At 45.9% G+C, this 24304-nt stretch overlaps 9 protein-coding genes across 9 annotated transcripts, besides 2 other annotated features; 5 read left to right on the top strand and 4 right to left on the bottom strand.

Moving 5' to 3' along the window:
• Positions 1-252: 252 nt before the first annotated feature.
• TSTA_112090 (ABC multidrug transporter, putative) lies at positions 253-4741 on the bottom strand (the record flags this gene model as incomplete). Its single annotated transcript, XM_002481320.1, has 2 exons — positions 253-2987; positions 3038-4741. The coding sequence occupies 2 exons, from the start codon at positions 4739-4741 to the stop codon at positions 438-440; spliced, it is 4254 nt and encodes a 1417-aa protein (XP_002481365.1). The 3' UTR covers positions 253-437.
• Positions 360-427: a sequence feature (CT-rich).
• Positions 4742-5335: 594 nt separating the features above from the next.
• Positions 5336-6725, bottom strand: TSTA_112080 (uncharacterized protein; the record flags this gene model as incomplete). The annotated part of the gene is made up of 3 exons (XM_002481319.1): positions 5336-6324; positions 6376-6492; positions 6555-6725. 3 exons carry the CDS (start codon positions 6723-6725, stop codon positions 5422-5424), a joined length of 1191 nt encoding a protein of 396 aa, XP_002481364.1. The 3' UTR covers positions 5336-5421.
• Positions 6726-7465: 740 nt separating this feature from the next.
• TSTA_112070 (white collar, putative) lies at positions 7466-8546 on the top strand (the record flags this gene model as incomplete). The annotated part of the gene is made up of 5 exons (XM_002481318.1): positions 7466-7596; positions 7619-7820; positions 7895-7988; positions 8038-8188; positions 8240-8546. 5 exons carry the CDS (start codon positions 7466-7468, stop codon positions 8544-8546), a joined length of 885 nt encoding a protein of 294 aa, XP_002481363.1.
• Positions 8547-9633: 1087 nt separating this feature from the next.
• TSTA_112060 (uncharacterized protein) lies at positions 9634-10902 on the top strand (the record flags this gene model as incomplete). Its single annotated transcript, XM_002481317.1, has 4 exons — positions 9634-9652; positions 9712-10013; positions 10070-10194; positions 10251-10902. 4 exons carry the CDS (start codon positions 9634-9636, stop codon positions 10900-10902), a joined length of 1098 nt encoding a protein of 365 aa, XP_002481362.1.
• Positions 10903-11839: 937 nt separating this feature from the next.
• On the top strand, positions 11840-12607 carry TSTA_112050 (uncharacterized protein; the record flags this gene model as incomplete). Its single annotated transcript, XM_002481316.1, has 3 exons — positions 11840-11919; positions 12020-12096; positions 12123-12607. 3 exons carry the CDS (start codon positions 11840-11842, stop codon positions 12605-12607), a joined length of 642 nt encoding a protein of 213 aa, XP_002481361.1.
• Positions 12608-14290: 1683 nt separating this feature from the next.
• On the top strand, positions 14291-15640 carry TSTA_112040 (uncharacterized protein). Its single transcript, XM_002481315.1, has 2 exons — positions 14291-14744; positions 14808-15640. The coding sequence occupies exons 1-2, from the start codon at positions 14495-14497 to the stop codon at positions 15410-15412; spliced, it is 855 nt and encodes a 284-aa protein (XP_002481360.1). The 5' UTR covers positions 14291-14494; the 3' UTR covers positions 15413-15640.
• Positions 14997-15051: a microsatellite.
• Positions 15641-16049: 409 nt separating the features above from the next.
• Positions 16050-17701, top strand: TSTA_112030 (uncharacterized protein; the record flags this gene model as incomplete). Its single annotated transcript, XM_002481314.1, has 4 exons — positions 16050-16430; positions 16480-16665; positions 16717-17404; positions 17459-17701. The coding sequence occupies 4 exons, from the start codon at positions 16050-16052 to the stop codon at positions 17602-17604; spliced, it is 1401 nt and encodes a 466-aa protein (XP_002481359.1). The 3' UTR covers positions 17605-17701.
• A 2705-nt stretch (positions 17702-20406) lies between these two features.
• Positions 20407-21822, bottom strand: TSTA_112020 (uncharacterized protein; the record flags this gene model as incomplete). The annotated part of the gene is made up of 2 exons (XM_002481313.1): positions 20407-20431; positions 20465-21822. The coding sequence occupies 2 exons, from the start codon at positions 21820-21822 to the stop codon at positions 20407-20409; spliced, it is 1383 nt and encodes a 460-aa protein (XP_002481358.1).
• A 508-nt stretch (positions 21823-22330) lies between these two features.
• Positions 22331-24167, bottom strand: TSTA_112010 (iron-regulated transporter, putative; the record flags this gene model as incomplete). The annotated part of the gene is made up of 5 exons (XM_002481312.1): positions 22331-22389; positions 22443-23338; positions 23385-23542; positions 23589-23628; positions 23676-24167. The coding sequence occupies 4 exons, from the start codon at positions 24165-24167 to the stop codon at positions 22601-22603; spliced, it is 1428 nt and encodes a 475-aa protein (XP_002481357.1). The 3' UTR covers positions 22331-22389; positions 22443-22600.
• Positions 24168-24304: the final 137 nt, after the last annotated feature.

The following is a 24304-nucleotide window of genomic DNA, read 5'->3' as shown; positions in this document are numbered from 1 at the left end:
TGAAAGGTGCTTTTTCTATGTTTCAACCCCATATGAAATTACATTGATTATATTTTGCATCTCCTACCTCACCTGAAACAACATCTTCACTCAAACACACTACCATTTACAATGAAGAATCCGACTAACATTTGTCTCAAGGCTGGACTGTCGCGTATGCGCCGACATGGTTCTCTTATCAATGACTCTTCCCACGCGAAAATAACTCAGCGAGTCAATACAAAGTACCTTACATTATTATCTAGACGGAATGATAAACAAATGCAGTCTGATTGTTCCCAACTATATAAACAGTATTCTATTAAACGTCTAATTCTATGACGAGTCGATGTACCCTCCAGTTAGATTAACGCCAGCTTAAGGAAAGGAAAACGAAATCAAGGAAATGAATAGAAAAGGAGTGGGAAAGAAACAAAGGAGAATGAAAAATGAACGAACTATTCAGCCTTCTTGCTCGCCTTCGTCCTCAACTTCATCAACAAGTATACCATGGCATACGACGAAATAACGAAAATCACCACAATCGCAGCATCTCTCCACCCATAGTAATATTCCTTAATATTAAGGACGTGCAGATAATCACTTCCCTTCCTATACTGGCAGACTCGACAACCAGACGTAGCGTCCGGGTTCTCCAAATAGGCCGCTGCATTAAAAGTACTGAGGTACTCACTCAGGTAGTCTTTGCAAGTTGTGGCGTTGGGCGTGTCGAAAATGGCAAATTCCTTCTCGGCGCATTTGACAGGACTGTCCCACATAGTGAATGTGAGCAAACTGCCCATCAAATAGTTGAATGGATTCAACCAATAAAGCCAATATCGCCAAAATTCCTGGATCTGCACATATGGCACCAATACACCACAAAATGAGACCAAGACACCAATCAACAACGGATTAGCGAGGGTAGCAGAAACCGCGTTAGGCGCATAAGCGGCGATGAATTGACCAATGCCTGTATATATAAACTCGTACATGAACATGACGAAAAATGTAGCACCGGCCTTGTTGGAGTCGCTGGGAAATCCGACAGTATAGTACCAACAGACAAAGTACAGCACGGCGCATATGCATAGGTATGGAATTTCCGAAACGATTAAACCCGTCACGAAGGCTTTCCAAGAATACATTTTGGACTTCTTCTCACGTGCTTCATAGATGTCTCGTCGTTCGATGAAAAGTGGTTGCAATTGCGCAATGACACCGGGTGCCACAAAGATGAATTGAAACACGGTGAACAATCTCATCTGCAAGTCAGTGACTCTGTCACCAATCATCCAGAAGGAAAACCCATTAAACAATGCCGACACTATGTGTAGCATGAACTTGTTATTCACATAAGGAGTATTGCGGTACAAAGCCACATTCATCCGCTGTGTCACGATCTTGGTCTGTTCATAGAGAGAAGTTGCGAATTCCCTGCCATCGTCCAGCGTACCAGGTGGTTTTGCGGCGGCGTCAGCGACAATTCTGTCGAGTTCACGGTTCATGGCATCATATTCAGGAGACTCTAACCAGACTTTGTTCCAGTCTCGTCCTTGCGAAAGTTCCCCGGAAACGACATCGATCATATGCTCGGCTGGGTTGGCTTCTGGCGGACAAGGGGCTCCGTAGCGGCCAAAGTATTCTTTGATCGTGGCTGCGTTGTCACCGATGTCGCCGAAATAGACTGTTTTACCACCCTTGGTGAGAAGTAAGAGGGAATCAAATTGAGCAAAGAGCTGTGCAGAGGGCTGATGGATGGTGACGAGAATTGCCTGACCGACATCCGCCAGTTTCCTGAGGAAACGAACGGTATTGAAAGCGGATTGTCCATCGAGACCGGAAGTGGGTTCGTCGAGGAAGATGAGAATGCTGGGTTTAGAGACCAATTCGACACCGATAGTAACTCGCTTCCGCTGTTCGACGGAAAGACCACAGCCAACTTTACCAATGAGAGTATCGGCAATGTCGTGCAACTCTAACAAATCGATGATGACGTCAACGTACTTCAGCTTTTCTTCACGGGGCGTGTCACCGGGTTGACGCAACAAGGCCGAGAACTCCAAAGCCTCGCGAACAGTGGCATACGGTTCATGGACGTCAAGCTGCTCACAATAGCCAGCCGAACGCTGAAATGAGAGGGGCAAGGGGCGACCATCAACCAGGATTGATCCATGAATGGTACCTTCTGTCTTTCGCTGAGCAAGAACATCAAGCAAAGTCGTTTTTCCAGCCCCTGAAGAACCCATCAAAGCGCCCAACATGCCTGGTTTGACCCATCCTTGAACATGATCGAGAAGCACGCGATCTCCGGATGGTGTCTTGACTGTGTAACAGAGATTCTTCCATGTAAAAACAGACGTGTTTCGAATAAGATTGTTGTCAAGTTCAGGTTGGATGGGCTGAACGCCTGGTCTCTCAGCAAGTGTATTGGCTGAGCTACTTACGGCGCCGTCCGCAGACTGGGGCAGAGCTTCTTCATCAAGAGATTTTCTCTGTTGGACAGTTTTCAGGTTCTCACGCGGAATGAGCAACGAAGGACCGTCTTCTGCCGACAAACGCCATCGAGAAGTAGCGAAGATAGTGATAGCCACGAAGAGAGCCCAGAATGCCCACAAGATTCCAAAATTGCGCCATACATGAGATGAACTATACGATAGAGAATTCAAATATGCTTCACCCGTCACATACGCCTGCCCCTGAACAGCTCCCCCAACACCAGCACATGACTGGAAAGAGGAATCCGTATACCCTGGTCCCACAGGTACCAGATTATTGCCGACACAAGGGATAGTTTTGTTTTTGTATTCGTTGCCAAGAAGGGCCTCAAATCCGTAGGCAAGCGGATCAATCCAGTAGAGCCACACGAACCAAGGATGCATGTTTGGTTTGAAAATCATGTAACCGGTGTACATGAGCGATGCTGTGATTATAAGACCTGAGACTTTGGATGCGTCGTCAAAGTTGGAGGACGTGGCACCGATTGCGCGGAACATCGCAGTCATGCACTACATCTAGTTAGTCTTGAAGAGGGAATGGAAGAAGAGAGGGGACTCACCATCGTCGCAGCAATAATAATAACCCAGTAGGTGAAGAAGGCAGCGGCAGAGGTGGTCAAACCAACCATGAAATACACCACAATACCGAAAATACTGACCTGGAACAAAATAATCGGAATATCGGCCGCGATCTGCGCAATACAAAACGCCGCTGGATGATACATGGCAAAATTCTTGTGCTTCATCAGTACAGGACGTCCAGTAAACGAATCAGTCACTTCACTCATAGCGACCAAAGAGTTGTACAGCAACGAAAAGAATAGAGCTCCGGATTTGACAAACAAACCCCCACTGTTATTCGGGGCATTGTAGAACAAGGAACCGGCAATCAAAGCCTGCACCAGAGACGATATTTGCTTGATCAGAAACGAAGATTTGTCTCCCCATATGATTTGATACTGTCGTACAATTGCCGCTTTGACCTGGTTCGCGAAACTGGATGTTAGGGGGCTGGAATTTGGTAGCTGAGGATGTTTTTCGTGGGTTACTGCTTCCTTGAACATCTGCGTTTTCTCTTGCGCTTCCTGCGACGAAGGAAAATCGTATTCTGCTGTCATCCTGGGGTAGATGTCGGATTTCTTGTATGCGTCAAGCAACATATCGGCATTTCGAGGGAAAGTGTGCTCGTACCCCTCACGAATCAATCGTTCAGTCGGCACGGTGACGCCAGTCAGATAATCGGCAACATTAGCACCGTCTCTACAGACGAAACCGAGCTTCTCCATGTACGGACGCGCTTCTTTTAAAGGCCCATAGAAAATCTCTTTGCCTTCGTCGAGAACAAGCACCTTGTCGAACAGATCATATATACCGTTTCCAGCCTGATATAAAGTGACAATGGACGCCAACCCCAGAATATCAGTCATTGCGCGAATTGCCTTTGTATAACTCAAGGCGCTGCTAGCGTCTAGTCCACGGGTACTATTATCCCAGCAATAGACTGATCCTCTTGTCGCCAGGGTTTCAATAATTGAAACACGCTTCCGCTCTCCTCCAGACACGCCACGCACATACTCATTACCGACCATGGTACTGTGCGTATGCGATATTCCCATAGATTCAAGCAAGAATTCCTTTGTTTCTACTCGCAGGGCTTCATGCGATTCAACATCTTGCGGAATATTATGCGGAATCTTGACCCTTGTCGCAAAATCCAGTGTCTGGCCCACAGTCAATGTTGGGAAAAAAATCTCTTCTTCGGAATTCATCACAATCTGTCCTCGGTGTGCTTTGGCTTCTTTGGGCGTCATGGATCCATACCACACATCTCCTGTCACGGAAGTATATCCTTTCCTGTTGTTTGCAATGATATTCAGCAGTGTCGTGCAACCTGACCCGGGTCGTCCTAGCACCAAAAGCATCTCGCCGGGCTTGACACAGCCATGGCTATCACTCAATATTCTTCGGAGCGGTTTCTTGTGTCGTGACTCAGAGATGAGCTTGGGGATATTGAATTGCGAGATTACATTTTCGTTGACAGCAGCTTCGGCGCTGACGACGTCCACATTGAGGTTTTTCCATGTTACGCCGAGTTCACGCTTTTTGAAACCTGAGCGCTCCTCGCGGTCTTTACTTTCGACGACTTTGTGTTTGAGAGGCCAGTCGTGATCTGGCTTTTCGTAAATAGATCTTTCTTCTGAGACGGGTGCCTGGCTCATCTTTTCTGGTGGCGAGGATAACGTATGGTTGTAATCTTGGTCCATTTTGAGAGAATCCCCGAGTAGCAAAAAGAAAGAGTAGATCAACAGAGAGGGGGAAAAACTAAAGTCAAGGGGTATGAGACTCTTATAAATAAACGTAGGCATATGCAGATCCACACCAGAACGTCCAGAAACAGTCCCACAAAACACTTAAATCCGTTCCATTCCCGCAATTTAGGAGACAGGCACTTACGTCTTCACAGACCTCTCTCATTCGCTATATTCATATTCAAAATCCGAAATCCGACAGATAAACCAACAACAGACGCCGATGAACAATCGGCTTAACTACCGTACCGTCCAAATCCGAGGAGACAATGGGCGCCGGCGCGCTACGCACGGGAAATCTGGAGCCATGTTTATGCATATCGTCGGTTGGCGTATGGGAAGTGAAGAAGTGACGCGGAAGATGGAAGTTGAGGGCTCAGTTTGATTCCGAGCACGGGTCGCCGGCGATAGGCTCGTCCGAGATTGCGGTAAAAATACCGGGGAGTTGGGGCATCCGAGTGCGCTTTCCAAGTATTCGATTGGTGGTTCTCCGTTATTTACCGTCATCAGTTTACCACTATGTATTTTTCCTGCTCACACAAATTTGCCGCTTGTGGCCAATCATCGTGCCTTTATTGTTCTTCTATATAGCATAAACACAGCACTCTGCATGTGTTCTTAGTGACAAGGCAAGTCTACCACCCTTTCCATGGGACCCAGGTCTCTCGAACAATATCCTGTTTATCCACCACGTAAAACGCATGGAACATCGCACTCGTAATACATGCGTGCTGAGTATACAGCAACACCTTTTGCCCAATCTTGAACTTTTCCTCGACCTTCTCTCTTTTGGCATCGTCTCCCACCCAGCCAAAGATTCCATGTTCCTGACTGACACGTACAATACTCCAGTCTATTCCGTCCGTCCACCTGGCCAATCCAGCGAACGAACTCGTCTCTTTCGTAAGCGCAAGCACTCCGGCGTTGATGAGTGCTTCATTGCGCTCAGGATACACACTACATACCTCTGCCACAACTCTTACTGCTTGATCGGAGAGTGAGACTAATCCAGTCGCCACTTGTTGAAGGTCATTAGCTGGAAAATTCCCCGCATGCAACTCTAGCTGCGTGTTTTTCGGTAGGCTAGCCTTCAAGTTGGAGACGACATGAGCTGTGGGCGTAGCGCCAATAGAAAGAACAAGTTCTGTCTTGGGATCGATGAGTTTCTTGGCAGCTATCAAGACACCGTTGATTTCATCATTGAGGACCTTCACAGCGTCTTCAGTCGATTTTGATGCATATGAGTGACCAGCATGACAGTAAAAACCATGTATCGATACACCCTCCGACTCGTTGGCTGATTGAATCACCTCATCCAGTCGTGAGGATGAGTTTTGAATGCCCGCACGCTTGGTGCCAACGTCGACTTTGATGAAGACCGGCCACGGGGTCGTGCGGCCAGTGCGAGTATTGAACTCTTCCAGGATCCGTATATGATCAGAGTGATCAACCATGAGCACTATTTTCAGACCATATTGACTGGTGAACTTGTCCAGGTCTGCGAGTACGGAAGGTCTTATAGGCAATCCGTATAGACACTATGAGTGTGATTAGTGTGTTGACCTTGTATAAGCATGCCGATGAAGTACCTCATCTAGGATGCCCTCTTTGACCAGTGGCAAGCATCCTCGAATCTCGCACAGTGTAGACGCGACAATCTTTTTATACCGCCCATTCGCGAGCATGATCCGCGTAGTCTCAATACTCTGTCACGGGCATGAGTAAGATGCCAAACAGATTCTCCTTTTGGTACTCTGTAATGACGAACCTTGAGTGTCTTTACATGAGGCCGAAAGCCTATACCCAGCGTGTCAATATCTTCGTGAAGTTTCTTAACATTGCTTTCCAGGACTGGTTTGCTTATCACCAGCGCGGGGGTGGGGAGCGCGCTGGCTGGTTGGCCGATGTATGACTGATGCGTTTCGAGAGAGACGTCCATCTTTGTTCTTGTTAGTACTCAGCAATTAAGCCTAGCAGGAAGCAGAATATCGAAGGGGATGATAGAGGACGGTCAAGAAATGTCGGCTTGAAGCAATCGTAGTGGGAGAGTGGGGGTTATCGTCCCCCGCATATTGAGTGGGATGCCCTCCCCCTTTCACGTACAGACTATGTTTACAGTATAACGGCGTGCAATAATGCTTGTAGGGGTGAACTCACTGGATCCTCGTAGGACCATTCCATGGTGCCTTCAAAGACAAGATGATGTGCGCCCCAAACGAGGCTTTCTTTTCCCCTATGTCAGGAATACAACCCTAACCCTAGATCCAGCTTCGCGCTTCTTACTGTCCGATATTCTGCTTCATCTTCTTCTCTTCTACACATATCGAGTGACCAACCTCCACTGTTCGTGAAATGACAGCAGCTACGCAAGGTTACCAAGATTCAAGAGCAAAAGTTCTTGTTGATTCAGTGAATGATCTCTGAAAGCTGATATCATGCAATGTGACCAGATCGCAAAGGAATCACCACTTCACCCTGGTTACAGATCCCATGAAGAGCCTATGATCGTAGCAATGTGCCGTCGCGGTAGGCCTTTATATTTCTTTCCAGATCTGACATTCAAATTGAAGGAGCCGCGATAATTACAATGAAGTCGCTCTATAGGACTTCCCGCTTCCGGTGACCTCTCATGTGGCCTCTAGTGAAGATAGAAATACATCACGGCCGAACCGAACACATATGGACAATACATCTGATCATAATTCTATTATAGTTGAGGCGCAGGACTCAATTGATGAACTACGCCGAAGACCGTCAGAATACAAATTACCATTCTTGCAACAGGCAAATGAGAACAATAACAACCCGTCGTTTGATCCTATCGAGGAAAAGGAAGATCATGGAGGACAACAACTCTTTTATGATCTTGTTGAACTCTTTTAAAAGAGTAAGAGCAAGGCAGCCAATTGAGTATGCCAACCCTGTTGCACGATTACTAATGCTCCTACCCGACATCGAATCCTCAGACGAACACATCCCCAACGCAAGGAGCCCGAAGCTAGAGCAACAGGCACAAAATGCACTCCATGCTCTAGTTATTGATGGGTTGCCTTCATTACATCAAATTGCGTATCTTTAGTTTCGAATGTGATCAAAGGAACTCTTCAGTCGAAATTTCAAGGAACATCCGATGCGCTGGCCGAGGTATTCTGTTTGACGGATCCATCCAGACTAGATAACCCCATCATTTTTGCATCAGAAGGTAATAATATCCAATGAAAGTAATAGCCAGCCGAGCTGATGACAGGTAGAGTTTCATCGAATCACTCAGTATGGTATGGAGTACGTATTGGGACGAAATTGTCGGTTCTTGCAAGGCCCAAAGACGAATAAGCATAGTAAACGTCGAATCCGCGACGTGATCGAGGCTGGTCAGCAGCACCATGAGGTTTTCCTTGACTAGTAGGGGTTCATTATACAAATCAATATTGACGCTGGTCTAACAGACCCCAGTCGTCGAGACGGATCCCCGTTCATGAACCTCCTTATGTGCGCACCACTCTGCGATAATAACGGCAAAGTGCGCTGCTTCATTGGCGTTGACGTAAGCGGTCTAGTGATGGATGATACTCGCATGGACTCAATTAAGGGAATCAGTGCGTCGGGACATCCTTCGCCCAATGGTCAGTTCGAGGAGGATGGCGACCTCGCCCATCAAAATGGGTATACAAATGGCATACACACAATGATTCTGAGAATGCAAAACCATTCAATCCGTCGGCAACTCCAAAAAGAGCTGGAGAAGCCAGGAATAACTTAATGGAGTTCGCAGAGCCCCTTAGTCCTGGCGAATTATCGATGTTGCAAGAACTGCACGAGTCCAATCGCTCAACCGATTCGATGCTCATGTAAGAAGTATATGGGCGCATTGTACGCCACTCCTGGTACACAACGGCGAAGTTGGGGTTTGGATGGTGGTGATTGTTTGACGATGATGACGCCAGTTGGAGGGCGCAGTCTATTATTGAGTAAATTATCGCTGTATTGTATGTTCTCGTTTTGGAAGGGTACTTGTTTGACATTATTAGACCACTATAGTCCTTTTATCACTTACGAAGTGTACACTGACATTTTCTAATCATCAAGAAAAACCACCTAACTGTGCCGTTTATGCGAAAATACTTCCATTTCGGGTAAGGAGTTTAGCGACAGAAATGCGCAGTACGGCCGAAAATCTGCAGCGCGAAGAAAATTTTAACCCCGTCTATCCAGATACCGAGGCCGATGTGTTGCCTCTGACATCATATATTTCGAAAGTTAAAAATGTATAAAATGATAGAAACCATCAAACATGACTCCAATATTCAACTTGAATGAAGCAGATGAATGTCCTTACAGAAAGAGCATTATATGTCAATATGCAGTGTACGTGCCAACGTCGCGACAGCCCAGCCACACCAATATCAACGTCCACCCCCAGGAGAAGTGGCACAATACGGCCATTTCAACAAATCGTCTTCGATGCAACAGGGCCTTCTACCAGGTTTGAATGGATATCTGCCACCACGCCATCCTCACCGAACTCTTCGAGGAGTCGAATACGCTCGCATGTTATGCAACGTTTCAGAGCACAGCAGGCTTTGGGCCAGCGTGATCCACAAACGATTAATTCAGAAGTCTTTCCGGATTACGATCCTCGTATCATTTATCATTATATATGTCGGACCTGTGGACAACTGAATACCGAGTATTGTAAAGAGACGACTAAAGACAGGGATGTTGAGAATCATATTCGGGTGGTTTCAATACGAAGTGAGAATTATCTCCCCGGCAGCAAGGTCCCAGAAGAGGCTCAGAGCTGACGTTTCTGTTGGACAGCACTACCTGTAGAGTACTCGTCGGAAACAATGCAGCTTTATGATTACCGTAAGTCAGCTAATCGTTGACACATCTTCTATGTAGGTGCTGACTTGGCTATTTGACAGTTGCACAAATATACGTCTTCATTCAAAACCCTGTCCGAAGAACCGGCTTCGGTCTACTCTACTACTGTCTCCCGTTTATAGTCTCCAGTGCCGCAGTCCTGAACGCTCTACTGAGCGTAGTAGCGACTCATAGAATTCTCATAAGTGGCAGGGGCAACGAGAGACATAAATCAGATCTCGTGGCTGCGTACTACCATCACAAAGTCCAGACGATCCAGATTGTGAACGAGAGCCTAGCTAGGCAACCGAATAACATAACGTTTGATGTCCAAGTTGCTATTGCCATTTTGGGGATTGTTGAGGTTTGTGGTGACACTCCACTGGAGTAGGTAATCGATAGCTGACAGTGGATGGATAGTACACAACCGGATCCTTAGACAATGCACAGAAACATATGGCTGGATTACAAGTGATAATGGACGCTAACGGGGGTACAATTGGAGCTCCACCTGATCATTATTCGGCATTGGGTATTGTAAAGATGTGAGGCTCCAAACCGACGATGACTCTTGGGATATGAAGCACTAATGCGGATGCAGAGCGAATATGCTCATTTCCAACGATCAGCACGACCACCCAATGAACAATGAACGCAGAATGCTAGATGGCATTCTTACGAAACTCCCTGGAGACTGCCACCCTTCAATCCCATCTATGTTCCATTCACTCAAACATCTCTCAACAACCATGCCGCGAAATCCTGCCGTCACCATAGCCCAACAATCCTCATGGCTTGACCAATTGAACATAACTGAGCTGCAGATGCACCAAATCATTGAAAATGAACTCATCTCACAGACCGATGCACTGACAACGCCGTTTGTTACGTCTCGCGTCTATCCTATCGCCGGAAGCATATTTTTATGTTTATGGTTACGCCAGCTCTCGATACAGAGCAATGTTTTGGACTACCTAGTTGATTCCTTGATATATGCACTTGATGAGATAGAACATGAACAACAATATCCATCAGTGATTCTTTTGTGGCTTCTCTTTGTTGGAGGAGCGGCGGCAGAAGGACGACGGACTAGACAGTGGTTCCTTGGGAGACTGTCTAATGCCGTGCAGACACTGAATTTGGATTCGTGGCGACGTGTAAAAAATGTTCTGGAAGCGCTTCCTTATGTGGATGAATGTGATGAATATCTTCGCAGGATATGGGAGGAGCTCGAACGGAGTACTATTGAGTAGATAGAAGTAACATAAAATGGCGTATAGACATGTCGTGAAACTATATGCTACTTAGGTATCGTTGGTATTTACTATTACAAATTACACAACTACAACGGCAGTAATATTTCCAATACTGGCGTATTTGTTAATTGTCCATTCAAAAAGATGGAACTTTGGTACAGTCAACTTCCTGCATGGGGGAGTTAGCCCTAATTCATGATCACCACATTCTAAGGCTATGTTTGACGACATAGCTCTCGGGGTCCATTCACAGGTTACTTGATTTATTGAGACTTGTATCTTAATGACTGGAATCTATTATATGTATTTTTCAATTGAGTATAAGGTATCTTGGATAAATGTGAATAATCATGGGTTCCATCACAAACCCTGTAAACCGGCTACCTTCCTACTTCCAAGGGAACTCTCCATATTCTACGCAGCCCGTAGGATGTCAGCTGTCTTAAAAAGCTTAAATTTACCTGCTATTGCTTTACATAGTGCGCTAGAGTAGTACCACCACCAGGTGTTGGGTCCAAGAATTGTTGTACACACAGTGTGAAGGATTGGATCACTAGAATTAGTTCATAGCATACTAAGAATACAAGCGAGCAGGATAAAACAGCCACAAAGTCATCACATACTATCTCCTGCAAGGGATTCCATCATATTGGTAGCTCTACATGCAAGCATCTTGCACTCGTCAGTAGTGTGTTCGCTATCGGCAGCAGCATCAAAAAGCCTTTTTGCCAAAATTTCCATTTTTCCATCCCATGTGCGGGCCCTGTATATAACCCTTCAGTCATCCAGATTCCAGTAGCACCATTAGGAATAGGTTCCCGTGGGCAGGACCTCATTACACAGCCATTGGCCTGCACGCAGAACCCACATGGCAGCAACACTGACTTGACTACTGTAGTAGATTGTATTTCGATCGTATTCTAGAGCATCTTTCATGGTGCATACTACCCAAAGTGTACCTTCAAGGATATTCAAGGCCGTCAGACGTGCAGTCAAGGCAGATATGTTCACCCAGTAGACCTTTTCCTGCGTTCCCGTGAGTGACCAAGGTAAACCGAACTAACTGATCACTATGGGTGAAGTATATCCCACTCCCTTGAATAAATTTATTTAGTTTGCATCAGATGACGGGCCTGTTGTCCTTTAGCCACAGCGATTCAGGGATCCAAAGCGAGGCATTTTGTTGTGGCGGTTGATTTCGGGACTACGTTTTCCAGTGTATTGTCAACGTGTTGGCGGAAGCGATGTAGACTCAAGCCAAATCAACAGCATCTCCAATTATTCGTATGCCAAAATCATTATTAGCCAAAGCCCGAGTGAGGTGCCGATGCAAAGCTGGTATCCTAAAAACGGCATGTCTTTTCGACAGCCTCTTGATCGAAATATTCACATCAGCGATGAAGCAGATTTCGACGATGTCAGTGAGAACGAAAATCTCATGGCGGATACACCCTCTGACAATAGCGAACATGACGACAACACTCGTGATATGAATGAAGATGACTTGTTGGATATTGACAACGACGAGGACGATGTTAAGGACGAAGATGACGGGGTAGTTGACCCTTATTACTGGGGCTATGGAGTGTCCCAAATTCTGGTTGCGAATGACACTCATCGGGAGCAATCTCGATGCATAGTCAGGTCCAAGCTACTGCTAGATCATAGCGTCCATACGAAACATATTAGAAAGCAGCTGTAGAATATGCTGCTAAATAAATCATATTCTTGATAAGCAACCGACAATCCAACATAATCCGAATGGCATTGATACTATACTCATAAAGAAGAACGATAGATTCTGTGACGATTGATAACATACAGATGTGTTGTATCCTGTACATAACTAGGTACCGTTGGCAATCCTTCATTTATAAAATCATCTCTCCCTGTAGTTTCGTCAAAGCAAATGATTGCTCGGAAGTTGATGGATTATTCTTCCTTGGTGATTAATTTGAAAAACTGAACCTGCTGACACCAGTCACACTCTGAAATGCTGATATATATGTCTGAAAATCCATTATGGTCTCTGGTTTTTCTTGTCCTTAAAAAGCAATTCAATTACAGCCTTATTAGCCCACGTTTGAATGGGCCAATAATTTATGGAGATTCATGGTCTAGGATCGTGCTAAAATTGGATTTGAGTGACTAGGTATTCACGAATATTTCACAGAGCCTGCCAATTCATCCAAATGAAATGACACATGACTCATGAACCACATGTAACATGGTCAGTTCCCAGGACCCTTTGTATCCTCCGCGAGATGACCCAGGCGCTTGGAAGGAATATCACCGCAGACGCAATTTGACTGAGCATTCAGTGTGGAACTGATAACCCGAAGCGAATCGTATTACTCATTCCTGAGGCTCTCAGAGCATAGAAACTTAATTCATAACTCCCAGCGGGAGTTATGGGTGGAAATGAGTTTGAGCTAGATTGTCATATGGAATGTGCTGGGAGCCAAGACTCCCCGACTGAAAATGAAAGTCGTGTTCCTCAGGGCTTGGAAGTATGTCATCGACCAGCTTCGCAGCTTCTCCAATTGATAGGTCTCCATTGGGTTCAAGACATTGTTGTAAAACTTCCAACGCCTTGCCGTCAGAGTAACGACCGATAACTTCGTTAACGGACTCGTCGGTCTCGTCAAGGCTGCGAAGACTCAGCGACGGCATATTGGCTTGTTCAAGTTCTCGAGAGTATTCAAGCGATCACTAACGGTTGTCGGTGCTCTCATCCATTTATTTCCTACGTCCACGGGCTATGTTGTGTCCAGAGGATTGATATAAATTGAGCAGGGAAAATTCGGAATTAGGGTTGTCGATGGAAAGTCACAGTATATCACTATCTAATTGATAAGAACCCAGACCTGAAGTATGACACATAAAAATAAGCTAGATAATTGCATAGTTTTGTAGTGAGGCTCAAATAATTATATTAATATTCATTCATAGCATGCACCTGCACTGTACTAATTGGTACAAGGATGCTTCTATTCTCCAGTACAACAGAAAGGTACATATCAGCCACTTGCAAGTCGTCTTATTATCAAAAGAATGCTACCCTTGCCAACCTGCACCAACCCCTTGAAGGGGTTGGGTTGGTGCAGGTAAATGGTAACTAACTAACTTAATTAATATCTAGAAATATTACTCATCAAGTTAACCAAATGAGCATCGAGCATCTAGGCGCTATCCCTGCATCATGTGTGTAGACTATCATTTAGTGCGATGCATCTAAGCGCCGGGTGTTGCCATTCACAGTGTGACTTACAGGGATGTATTTTTGATCTGTCACATTCAATATTTGTGGCACAGCTAAGATTTGCTCCTTGGTGTCACACGTAATACTATTAATAAGTTTCTAAGTACTTTGCAGGTTGCTGAAGATTACAGTTGAATGTGTCCAGGATTCTGTCCAATTCACTCATTTATGGTATGATCTGCTTTGCAATTACCAGTGTACCACAACAGAACAAACCCTCGCACCACATATTCAAAGCAAGGGCTTACATACATTACTGTTTGTTCATTAATTCTGTGTTGTCGAGTTCTCGAGATTCGAGATTTCTACCGCATCCTGGTAATAATCATGTCAAAATACCAATGCGCCTGGCCCTCTGGCATAGCTTATATACCAGCTTCAAGCCCTTGCGGACCCATAAACAAGACAAATTCAGTTGTTCCCTGTTGTGCAAACGGTGACTTTTGTCTTTCCGACAATATCTGCGCATATACTTCTCACAGTAATGCTGGTGGGAGTGGTTACTATTCGGCCGGTTGTTCAGATGGGACATTCCTCGACGGACAGGTCTCAAGCTCCGCGTGTGCAAATCGGTGTGGTGAGTTGAGTTCAAGTAGTTTGTAACTCTTACCATTTATTGACTGCTTTGTGTGCATTTTAGCCGATACTGGTCTACCAGATATTGTTTATGATAGTTCTGACGGTTCATGGAAGTGCTGTGGTGGAAATGAGAACCAGCGAAATTGCCAGTCACCAACGAACGAAACATTTATTGGAGCAGCTCCATCTAATCTCTTTACTATATGGGTTGCCGGATCCGCTACAACAGTAGTTTCGACGTCCATGTCGACATCAACAGCATCAACATCATCATCAACATCATCATCAACATCATCATCAACATCGACCTCAACAAGTCCAGAACCGACCGTGACAACATCAGCAGCGACAACACCCGCAGAACAGGCCATAACTCCTACTCCAACGGCCGAAACACAGCCTCCTCCTTCCGGGAACTCTTCAGGGCTATCGGTCGGAGCCAAGGCAGGTATCGCAATCGGTGCAGTCGTCTTAGCTTTTGCTCTTCTCGCGCTCATATCAGTGTATATCCATCATCGCCGTCGTCGAAAACGACCAGTTGAGCATCCGGGTATGCCTCCAACAGAAACCAAGGGTCGCCTTCCATCGTCACTATATGAACTTCCTCCGACGCCGAAAGCACAGGAGCTTCCACCGAATCCAAAACCATTGCCCGAGTTATACTAAATTACTAATTAGCGACTTAGTATGTCTTCAGTACCTTGTCAACGGTGGATAATACTTGATTTTTCATGTAATCTTAGCGGGCTTCTTCTCTTCTGATCATTCATATTCGGTGTCCCTTATCGGCCCTAACCCTAACCTTTCGTAAGTAACCTACAAACGAATGTACGAGTCTCTCGACAATGCCCATACCCAGCTACACAGAGGACAAGGGCAGCTAGAGATATATTATCACAATCGATTACCTTGATATCATTCTTTAACATGTAAGAACAACTGTAGAATACCATGTACGCTATGCCGCATCCGGCCAAGCAATGTCTCAAGCTCGCAAATCGCGACTGAAACTTAAACTCATAAGATAGTTTTTCGTCTTCCTTTCTTTTTTGCTTCGTCATCCGATTCTCAAGCAGACTTTGTCATTTAATTGACAATGTGCTATTCATCAAGAAAATCTCCACACTCATTTAAAACTTTTTAAATTGACCAACCCATATATACGGCCCCGATGAGTCCGTCTACACGACCACGAAAGCTACAGGGTCGCTTTGTGATTATCGTGACGTTTGCTTCTCTCTTTCTTTTATCGTTATTTCTATGGCAAACGGCAGATCCCAGGATAAGCCCTGTCGGGTCTCCAATGACCAACACTAAGTTGACCGATCATTCAGCATCGAATTCGCCGACGCATGTCTCGAACGAATACGGAAGTGAAGCGGACGAAGACGAATATGCAGAAGAAGAGGACTGGACAGTATCTGAGACAATCATTCGACCATTTACCTTGCAATTACCACCACCATTATTACCGATGACGTCGAGTGTAGTTCAATCGCACGATGCAAAACCAACCGAGTCAGCTCCCGCTCCCAAGTTCCCACCACCAGCTCGTCCAGGCGATCCAGTCAAATGGCCTTCACAAGAACAGCGGATCCCAGGCAAACCTGGGAATCTGAACATTAGCGGACTTGTCACTTTTGACCGTCGTGACAGAGTTGAGTTGTCGCACTGTTACCTCGAGGTAAGTTGCGTCCTTCTCATATCACGTACAAGATACTAATTCCGTGGAGAGAAATCTTGTCACTAATGGCGGCTGGCTTGATAATGTGGTCTGGGTCGTCAATACCAAAAATAAATCAGATCTTGCATATCTCGACGAAATCTTAGCTCGATCGCCTCTGTACTTGAAGTCTGACCACGCCGAGATGCGGCGCACGGTCAGTCGCGAGACTATGTACATCAAAATCGAGGATATTGTTAGTATTATGCGTGCTGCTCCCTTGTATTTCCAACTAACAATGAAATAGGTATGGTTTGCAAAAGACACCATTGAGCGTCTGGTGGCTAGAAAGCTCATTAGCCACGATGCACTGGCTATCTCTGCCAATATTGTGAATAATCCACCCGTAAATTTTTTGCATTACCATGCTGGTGCTCTTCACCCATATCTTCCAGACTTGCCAAAGGGATTTAATTTCAGTGCACCTGAGTCCAAAGCAGAGCAAGGTGACGGCAAGTCAGGGTCAAAGCAAGTCCAAGAACTAGCAGAGAAAGTTGGTGAACATAGCACACTTTTCAAGGCCTTGGCAAACCACGTGCACAATATCACTTGGAAGTCTTCAGGATACCCTAATTGGACAGGTCCTGAAGACTTCGTGTGGTCGTCGGATTGGAATATACCATTGCCAAATCATCGGTGGCTGCGCGTCCCAGATGATAGAGCACTGAATCGCACTCCTGTTGCTCACTTTACATATGAAGGAGGGAGATCGAAAAATGAAAGCTGGGCAATGGCGTCGCAGCAACATTACTCGTTACTCGAAAATATAGAAAAGGAAAAGTTAAACTTATACAAGTTCGATCGGCCCTGGGATGTGAAAGATGACTATATCCAGTTAAGCTTTTTGGCCATTTTGGGAGGTGATATTCTTGATACAGATATCCTTGATCGCCTGGATATCCAGGGCGACACGCTGCAGCGCGATACCGGACGACGTGAGTTAGCCCCAATCTAATTCTCTTGACGGTAAGATACTAACCTTGGTGTAGCAATCCTCATTGAGGGCACAGCTCTAGCGGCCCATTTCAACTTCATGCATCAAGATGGCGTCCCAACGACGGATCTACTGGCGCGGTACAAGTCTCTGGCTGCTGACCAGGCATGTCTTGCACCCTCACCGTCTGCCTCTGATTGATTTTTTCTCGATTTGATTTTTATGAACGTATATCAATTGCATGGCTTTGGTTGTTCAGAACTGGACGGCCGTTAGAAGGATTTACTCATTCCAGAGTCAATGAATACAGATATTTCTTTGGTCCATCGATTTCCAGCAAAATTTCTGGGCTCGGTGATATCTCTTCGTTTTTTCATATATCTACCTACTGGAGTAAACAGTATGCTTGAGACATTGACATACATACGTTGGCGGTGGCTGTATTAGGGCTCCGCGTTAGAGCTTGGGCAAACGGTTTGTTTGGTTACGGTATTTTGGGTCACGTGTTGTGGTCTATTTATTCTCTCTGCGGCCCGGATTGATCTTTCTCCCACTTTTTTGTCTTTTCTTCCTCATCTTTCGTTTGGCCAGTTACGGGCTAGGAAGCAAACATGGTTTGGATCATCACATCGACGTTGCAATCCGTCCAGGCGGCGCCATAGGACTCCTCTAGTGCTACTTTGAACATCAGAACCGTCCCACCATCACACTACTAACTACTTCAAGTTCTATCATCCTTCATGTAAGACTTCTCTCGCTCCTGTTACCGTTCAGTCCACCACTGGCGTCTGCTTACATCCCATCGAACCAGGCTCGAAACAAGATTTGTGCATTCCCATACTTTAGAAATCAACCCGTATCCACAATGTCTCCCTCTTCTACTTATCAGCTCTGTGGTGCTACACTACACTGCTACCTACAGCAGAGTCTACTTTGCGGGCGTTCTGGTGAGGGTGCAAGACCAGAGAAAGCTCTCTCGCAAGAGTGGGTGCAATGCGGATTTGTAATATCGACCGTCAATATATTACTTCATATACCAACTTCATTAGTGTATCTAGACTGGCGCCGAGTTTCATTTTCAAAGACGGTCAGAGATGCTATCAGAAAGTACGCAACAGATCCAACGGCCCAAAAGCACCACCATCAGAGACACGCCGTAGGGAAGAGACTGGCGTCCAGCATGTCTCTGATCAAATCAATCCCATCTTCCAGTCCTTACGCCTTAATGTCCGGATGGCAGGTTTTGACACCCACCTGACGGCTAGACTGGAAGACGACCGCATGGCGTCCAGGAAAAACTCATTCCAGACCTAGTCATTGTTGAGGATGAGCGCCACCACATTCGTGTTGTGGTCGATATGAAGACTTCGTGAACGTTTTGGCTAGGGTGCAAAGACAGAAACGTTTTTCTGACCGAGCGGCTGGGAGACTGGCGTTTTCTCCTAACAGAAAACATACCTTCTCAGTAAGTTTCGGCCAACGACCGAGTGTCGTTAAGGGAAGAATATCTCTACATTGTTTCCAGAGCGGCAAGTCACGAAGCGTCCTTCTACCAAGAGAGAATAGGAGCGAAACTGGTAAGATTTACAAGCCAAATTATCTATTTACTTGATGCTTTCTTATATTGTAGGTAGATGGCCCGGGACGTACCGGCCATACTTGAAAAGGCAAATGACCGATTCTGGGGGCGAGGAGAAGAAATCACCTGGATACAGTAGAACCTGACTATAACGAAAAGAAATGCTCCCCATGTCTATACTGATCTCAACCTTGATTACTTTTGTATGGAACTGAAGAGCATCCTAATTATGAACACTATGGTAGATTAAATATTTTGGAGTTCTCTTCATCTCTAAATTTTAAGTATGTTGACTTAGGTTCTGAGATGCCTTCTGATCGTTATAGCCAGGTCCCACTGTAATACAATGGAATTTATAGCCCGGTATCTACGCAGGGGTGTGAGAGTATCCTAGGCCTCATTTGCTCGGGTACTGTATTATGCAGTGGTACAGGTTCAGACTGACTGGGAATGAAACTTCTTATCCCTTCACTGCTTTCTCCTCCTTATCATCTTCTTCCGCTTTGTTAACAACCTCTCCATTCTCACGCTCATCATCGTCACTCGTCTTCCGACACCAGATTCTTCCAAAGCTCTGCCAGTTGCTCCTCGATCGTGACTGCTCCTCACCTCTCTGGAAACACTCGACCCTCTAGATTGCGGATGCACATATTGTCTCAAGCCATTTTGAAATCTCTAATGGCAAGTAATGTTGAAAAGAGAGAGGTTCGTTTTGTGGTGGAAGAAAAATTTAAGGAGGAAGAGTAGGATGGCTGGAGGCTTGGGATTGATGACATTAAAAGCAGGCACGACCTCGAAGACAAAGAATAGACATTTCAAAAAGTTCGAAATGTAGGTGTCATCAGCTGAAAAGATTTGTAGTTAGTATTGTCTCAAAAAATAATCGGGACAATTCAATATCAAGGTTACATGACTACCTGCCGTCCCCTCCTTAGAAATAACGAACACCCCTGAAGATCTTCAAATCGTTATTTTTACAAATTCAATTTCTCAAATCGACAGTCCTGCATGGCTTTGCATATCCATTCTGCAGACTCCCTGCTTTTCCAAGTTGACACGCCTAGAGCCGACATAGATATCCCTGAGAATGCTTTCCTCTGGCTCGGTTGCGCAGATGTATATCAGGGCTGCCTACTGAGGCATGCTTTCCACAGGATGAAGCAGGATCATAGTCAACACTTATATAGGGATTGTGTGCCTATGAACCCAACACCACGTTGCTCGCTTATATCTCACCACATTAGTAACCAGATAGTTATTTGTTTTGGTCTTTTCTAGAACGTAGATTACGTAGGGTGTATTGAAACATAAGATGATTGAACAAGTATTTCATGAAGATGGATCGGTAGACGTACATTGAAGATTCTGTATTGTATGCATATGTCCATAAATAACAAACAAAAGTATACATAGAGGGAGAACGACTACATCAACCATCTTTCTACCTCCCTGCCAGCAACCACACCCACCCGTTCAACATACCTCCCAGCCTCCTCGGACAAATACACTAACACAGGGCCTAGGATCATAGTTGTCCCCATCCACATAACGAAACGTGCAAATGGCTCTCTGCCGGCAAGCTGTCCACCAGGATATTCATACCCGGTCAGATCCTTCCAGATCCAATTCTTGACAGATTCGCGCCAAAGAGAGTAGACGATTTGTTGAATAAGATACATCGGGAATGAGATTCGGCCAAGGTATCGTAGTGTCCGGGATGTTTCGAGGGGGCGTCGAAAAAGCCAACGGGGAGAGCTATTGATTGCGTAGATCACTAAAACGGACCCAACGGATTTCCAACTGTAATGGACTACGTCCCAATTTTTCCAGGTCGATGGTTGTAAGAGTAGAAGCGTGCGGTATCCAGTTGTGAGGTGACCGTCATTTACCTCCGTGCTGCCGGAGGGGAGACACATGAGATGAATCCCGAGAGCAAAGAGGATGAGGTTGGTTATTGAGACAGGCGTCAAAAGCTGGCGTGTCATCTTGCTGTCAGAGCTGAACGCTCCGCTCCATGACGATAGGATTGACGACAGAGATGATGTGGTAGATACGTCCGAGTCATCCTCAAGATCCGGATAGTGATGAGAATATGTATAGCCGTTTTCAGCCTCTTCATTGATTTTAAGCTCTGCCAACCACAAACCAGCGATAAACGTCGCAACATCCCACATCCCAGACCATAAGAAGTACACGGCCAATCCACCAAGCACAATCAACCTCGTCTGTGCTCTCCAGGGGGACATGACAACGACCAAGAAATACACCAAGCAGGATCCGCGAAATTCAGCCGGCATCGTCCAAAATTGTTCATTAAGACCATGGTTCGCATCTTTAGGCTGCAGCGCACCGAACGGGTTGATGATGTCGGTCATATACCGAAACAAGTATGCGAGGTGATCTCCTGGCGCACTCCATGGCCGAATCTTGTTCTCGGCGATGAATTGTTTGATTTCCACAGAGGTGAAGGTATATAGATTCGCCCAGAACAAAATCTGCGACAGAGACGCAATTACCAACACAGGCAAAAAGAGTCTAAAAACCCTCCGCGTCGCCGAAGAAGCCACCTGATTTATAAAATCTTGCTGCTGACACTGTCGCACTCGCAACAAATTGATCGATATCACATACCCCGAGATAACAAAGAACAGCGTCACCATCGCATGAGCTGCAAACACGATCCGGAACGGGGGTAACTGTAGCCATACTCGGTTTTTCGACGCGGGTTCAGTCCAGTAGGAGCGAAAGGCGAGATTCAAATCGTTTAGAAACACACGGTCAAAAGCGACGATGACGGCGGCGATGCCTCGCAGGCTGTCGAGGTATTTCGTGCGGTCCATCCTCACCTTTTGTTGAATTCGTCCGTTATTTTGGCCTGATCTATCTCACATATTCATCGTATACGCGGGGTTTAGACACGTGTAGCGTGAGAGGGCATCCTTAGACTGTCAAACAGATCTGCATCGTCCAGCAGGAAGACTGTATCAGAAGCGACAATCCCGGCGTCAGCAGCTGAAATTTCCTCAATTTCCTGGGTTGCTTAGAAGAGGGGCCATTTGGCTTCTTCCAGTCTAGCCGGGCGATGCTAGTTAGAGCTCAAGATTTGGAGCGACCTTAGTCGGCATTATTCTGCTCTGGGGCCGTTACAGCCACTTCTTGGCTCGATGTTTTGAATCATAAGATGTGGAGATTATTGTTTACAAGCTATGTGAGAAAGGACCTAGCAAATCTATGTAAATAGCGTATGGCGTGGGCAGCGCCGGAATGGCGTCGCTTAGGTAATCAACTGGAACACGCTATTCAAAAGCGGTTAGCGCGAGGGTCGCTAGTTAGTTGTTAGAGAATCTGCTTGGCCTCTGCGAGTCACTTCTGGCTAACGTGCTGGATCTAGCGGTTTATAACCGACCCTATTTCTAACATTAGTGGGTGAATCCTCCTTTTCTAGGTACTGGGTCATAACATTTCACAGATGAACGTCGAAGACTCGACTTTGCGGTACATACAAGCCAGAGAACTATACAGCTTGTCGCTTAATTAGCATCCACTCCGGAGGATGGAACAAATGCCCCCTTCTCCGGCGCACGAAATACGCATACAGTCCGCCTGCCATATACACTGCTACCGTACTGATAGCGACCGGCCACTGGAACTGCGACGGCTTTGAAAAGATGATCGTTGACGCATAAGACAATAGTTCGAATAGGTTTTGAAAAGCGGCTTCGGCGGTGGAGAATTCTCCGCGATGCGAATCTTCGATTTCCTATCTTTCCGATCAATACCTTTTCTTTGAATGTGAATGTATTGACTCACGTCTTGAATAAGATTCTGCGCACACAGATCATACCCCCAGAGCCCGATTCGACTCAAAGCGACCCCAACAGCAAGTCCAGTCGCTGCAATAATTACGTCTCGGCCTTCACGATTGGAATTTGCAAAGAACCATGTTACTCCAACACCGAGCCAGGCCATCTGCCAGCATAGACTCCATATTCCGCCACGCACAACACCGACCCGTTTCATCATCCGAGGAGCGATCCATGTTGCGCTAAGTTCCAGGGCAGTGCTTACTGTTCGCGCGATACCAATGTAGAGTGTACTGTAGCCGACAGAGACGAGATACGTAATCATTTGGCCGGAAAAGGACAATACAGTGAAGTAAAGGAGGGATAGTGCGAATGATGGTACGAATGCGGGGTGAGTGAAGTAGAAGCGAAGTGATGAGATAGGCAGGATGTTCCGGAGTCCGATATTCAAGCAACGGACAAGTGTTGCAGGGGTCGAGGTTTGTTGCATAGTAGTATTTATTGTCTCTTCGTCGACTTCGTTGCGTCGAAGTTGAGGAAATGCCTTGTAAACCTGACCAAATAAGTATAGGAATGTACTTTCGACGAGCTTCACTTACCTGAGCAATACACAGAACTTCAACCAGAACTGAAGCCACACTCATTGCAAAAGTAACACGTATTGCAATCAGGGTTGACGCCGAAGCTACCAAAGAAATTGTCAATGGTCCAACGAGTTTGCAGAAGAGGTCAATTCTCCGCATTCGCGCATTCATCACTAGACTGAGTCAGCACCGTGATTGCACCCTAGTAGCACTACTAACCTCTTCGAACCCCTTCGTTCCCTTCGGTAATGACGACAATCTATAACTGTCAGCTCAATCACATCATCATGTCAACGAATAGCATACCCAATCTCTCTCGATTGACACCGTGTTCAGCACAGAACACAATTTCTCCACGCACGCCAACACTACCGTAACCGCAAAAAGCCCGTCCTTTACCTTCCCACCTCGTATTATGTCATTCTCTTGTTGCAGTAGCCCAAAAATAACACAACTCCCCGCGACCGCCAGTCGCTGTCCGACGATTGACGTCTGTACGGTAGCCAGTCGCTCACCACGATCAATCCAGAAGCCCAATGCCTGAGAAAATACGATTGCTGCACCGCTACGCACCAGCGCATAAACAGACATAGGTAGCAGAGTTTGTGGGTATATCGAAGCTAGGAAAAGGACGGATCCGAATTCAAAGAGGCGCGAGTTCCATGTCGACAGAAAATGGGATATATACAGACGGTAGGCTAGGTTCGAGGGAATCGAGGGTGGTAGTGCCGGTTCCGGTTCATTGGTTGGGACTTCTACGTCTTGTGTGGGCTGTTCTTCTGGATTGTTACCGGCCATCTCGTGTGATGTAGGTTGGATATAGAGTCCGAGTGGAATATTGTAGAGCGTGGGCTATGCTGAACGAAGGCTAATATATCGAGATATAATGACTGTCACCGTATACAGCGCATACCGACAAGATTGCAGAGTTCAAT

Source organism: Talaromyces stipitatus, genomic scaffold (genome assembly GCF_000003125.1).
Source record: "Talaromyces stipitatus ATCC 10500 scf_1105507295555 genomic scaffold, whole genome shotgun sequence".
Taxonomy (NCBI): Eukaryota; Fungi; Ascomycota; class Eurotiomycetes; order Eurotiales; family Trichocomaceae; genus Talaromyces; species Talaromyces stipitatus.
Note: the sequence above shows the minus strand (reverse complement) of the source record. Positions and strands in the feature narration are given on the sequence as shown.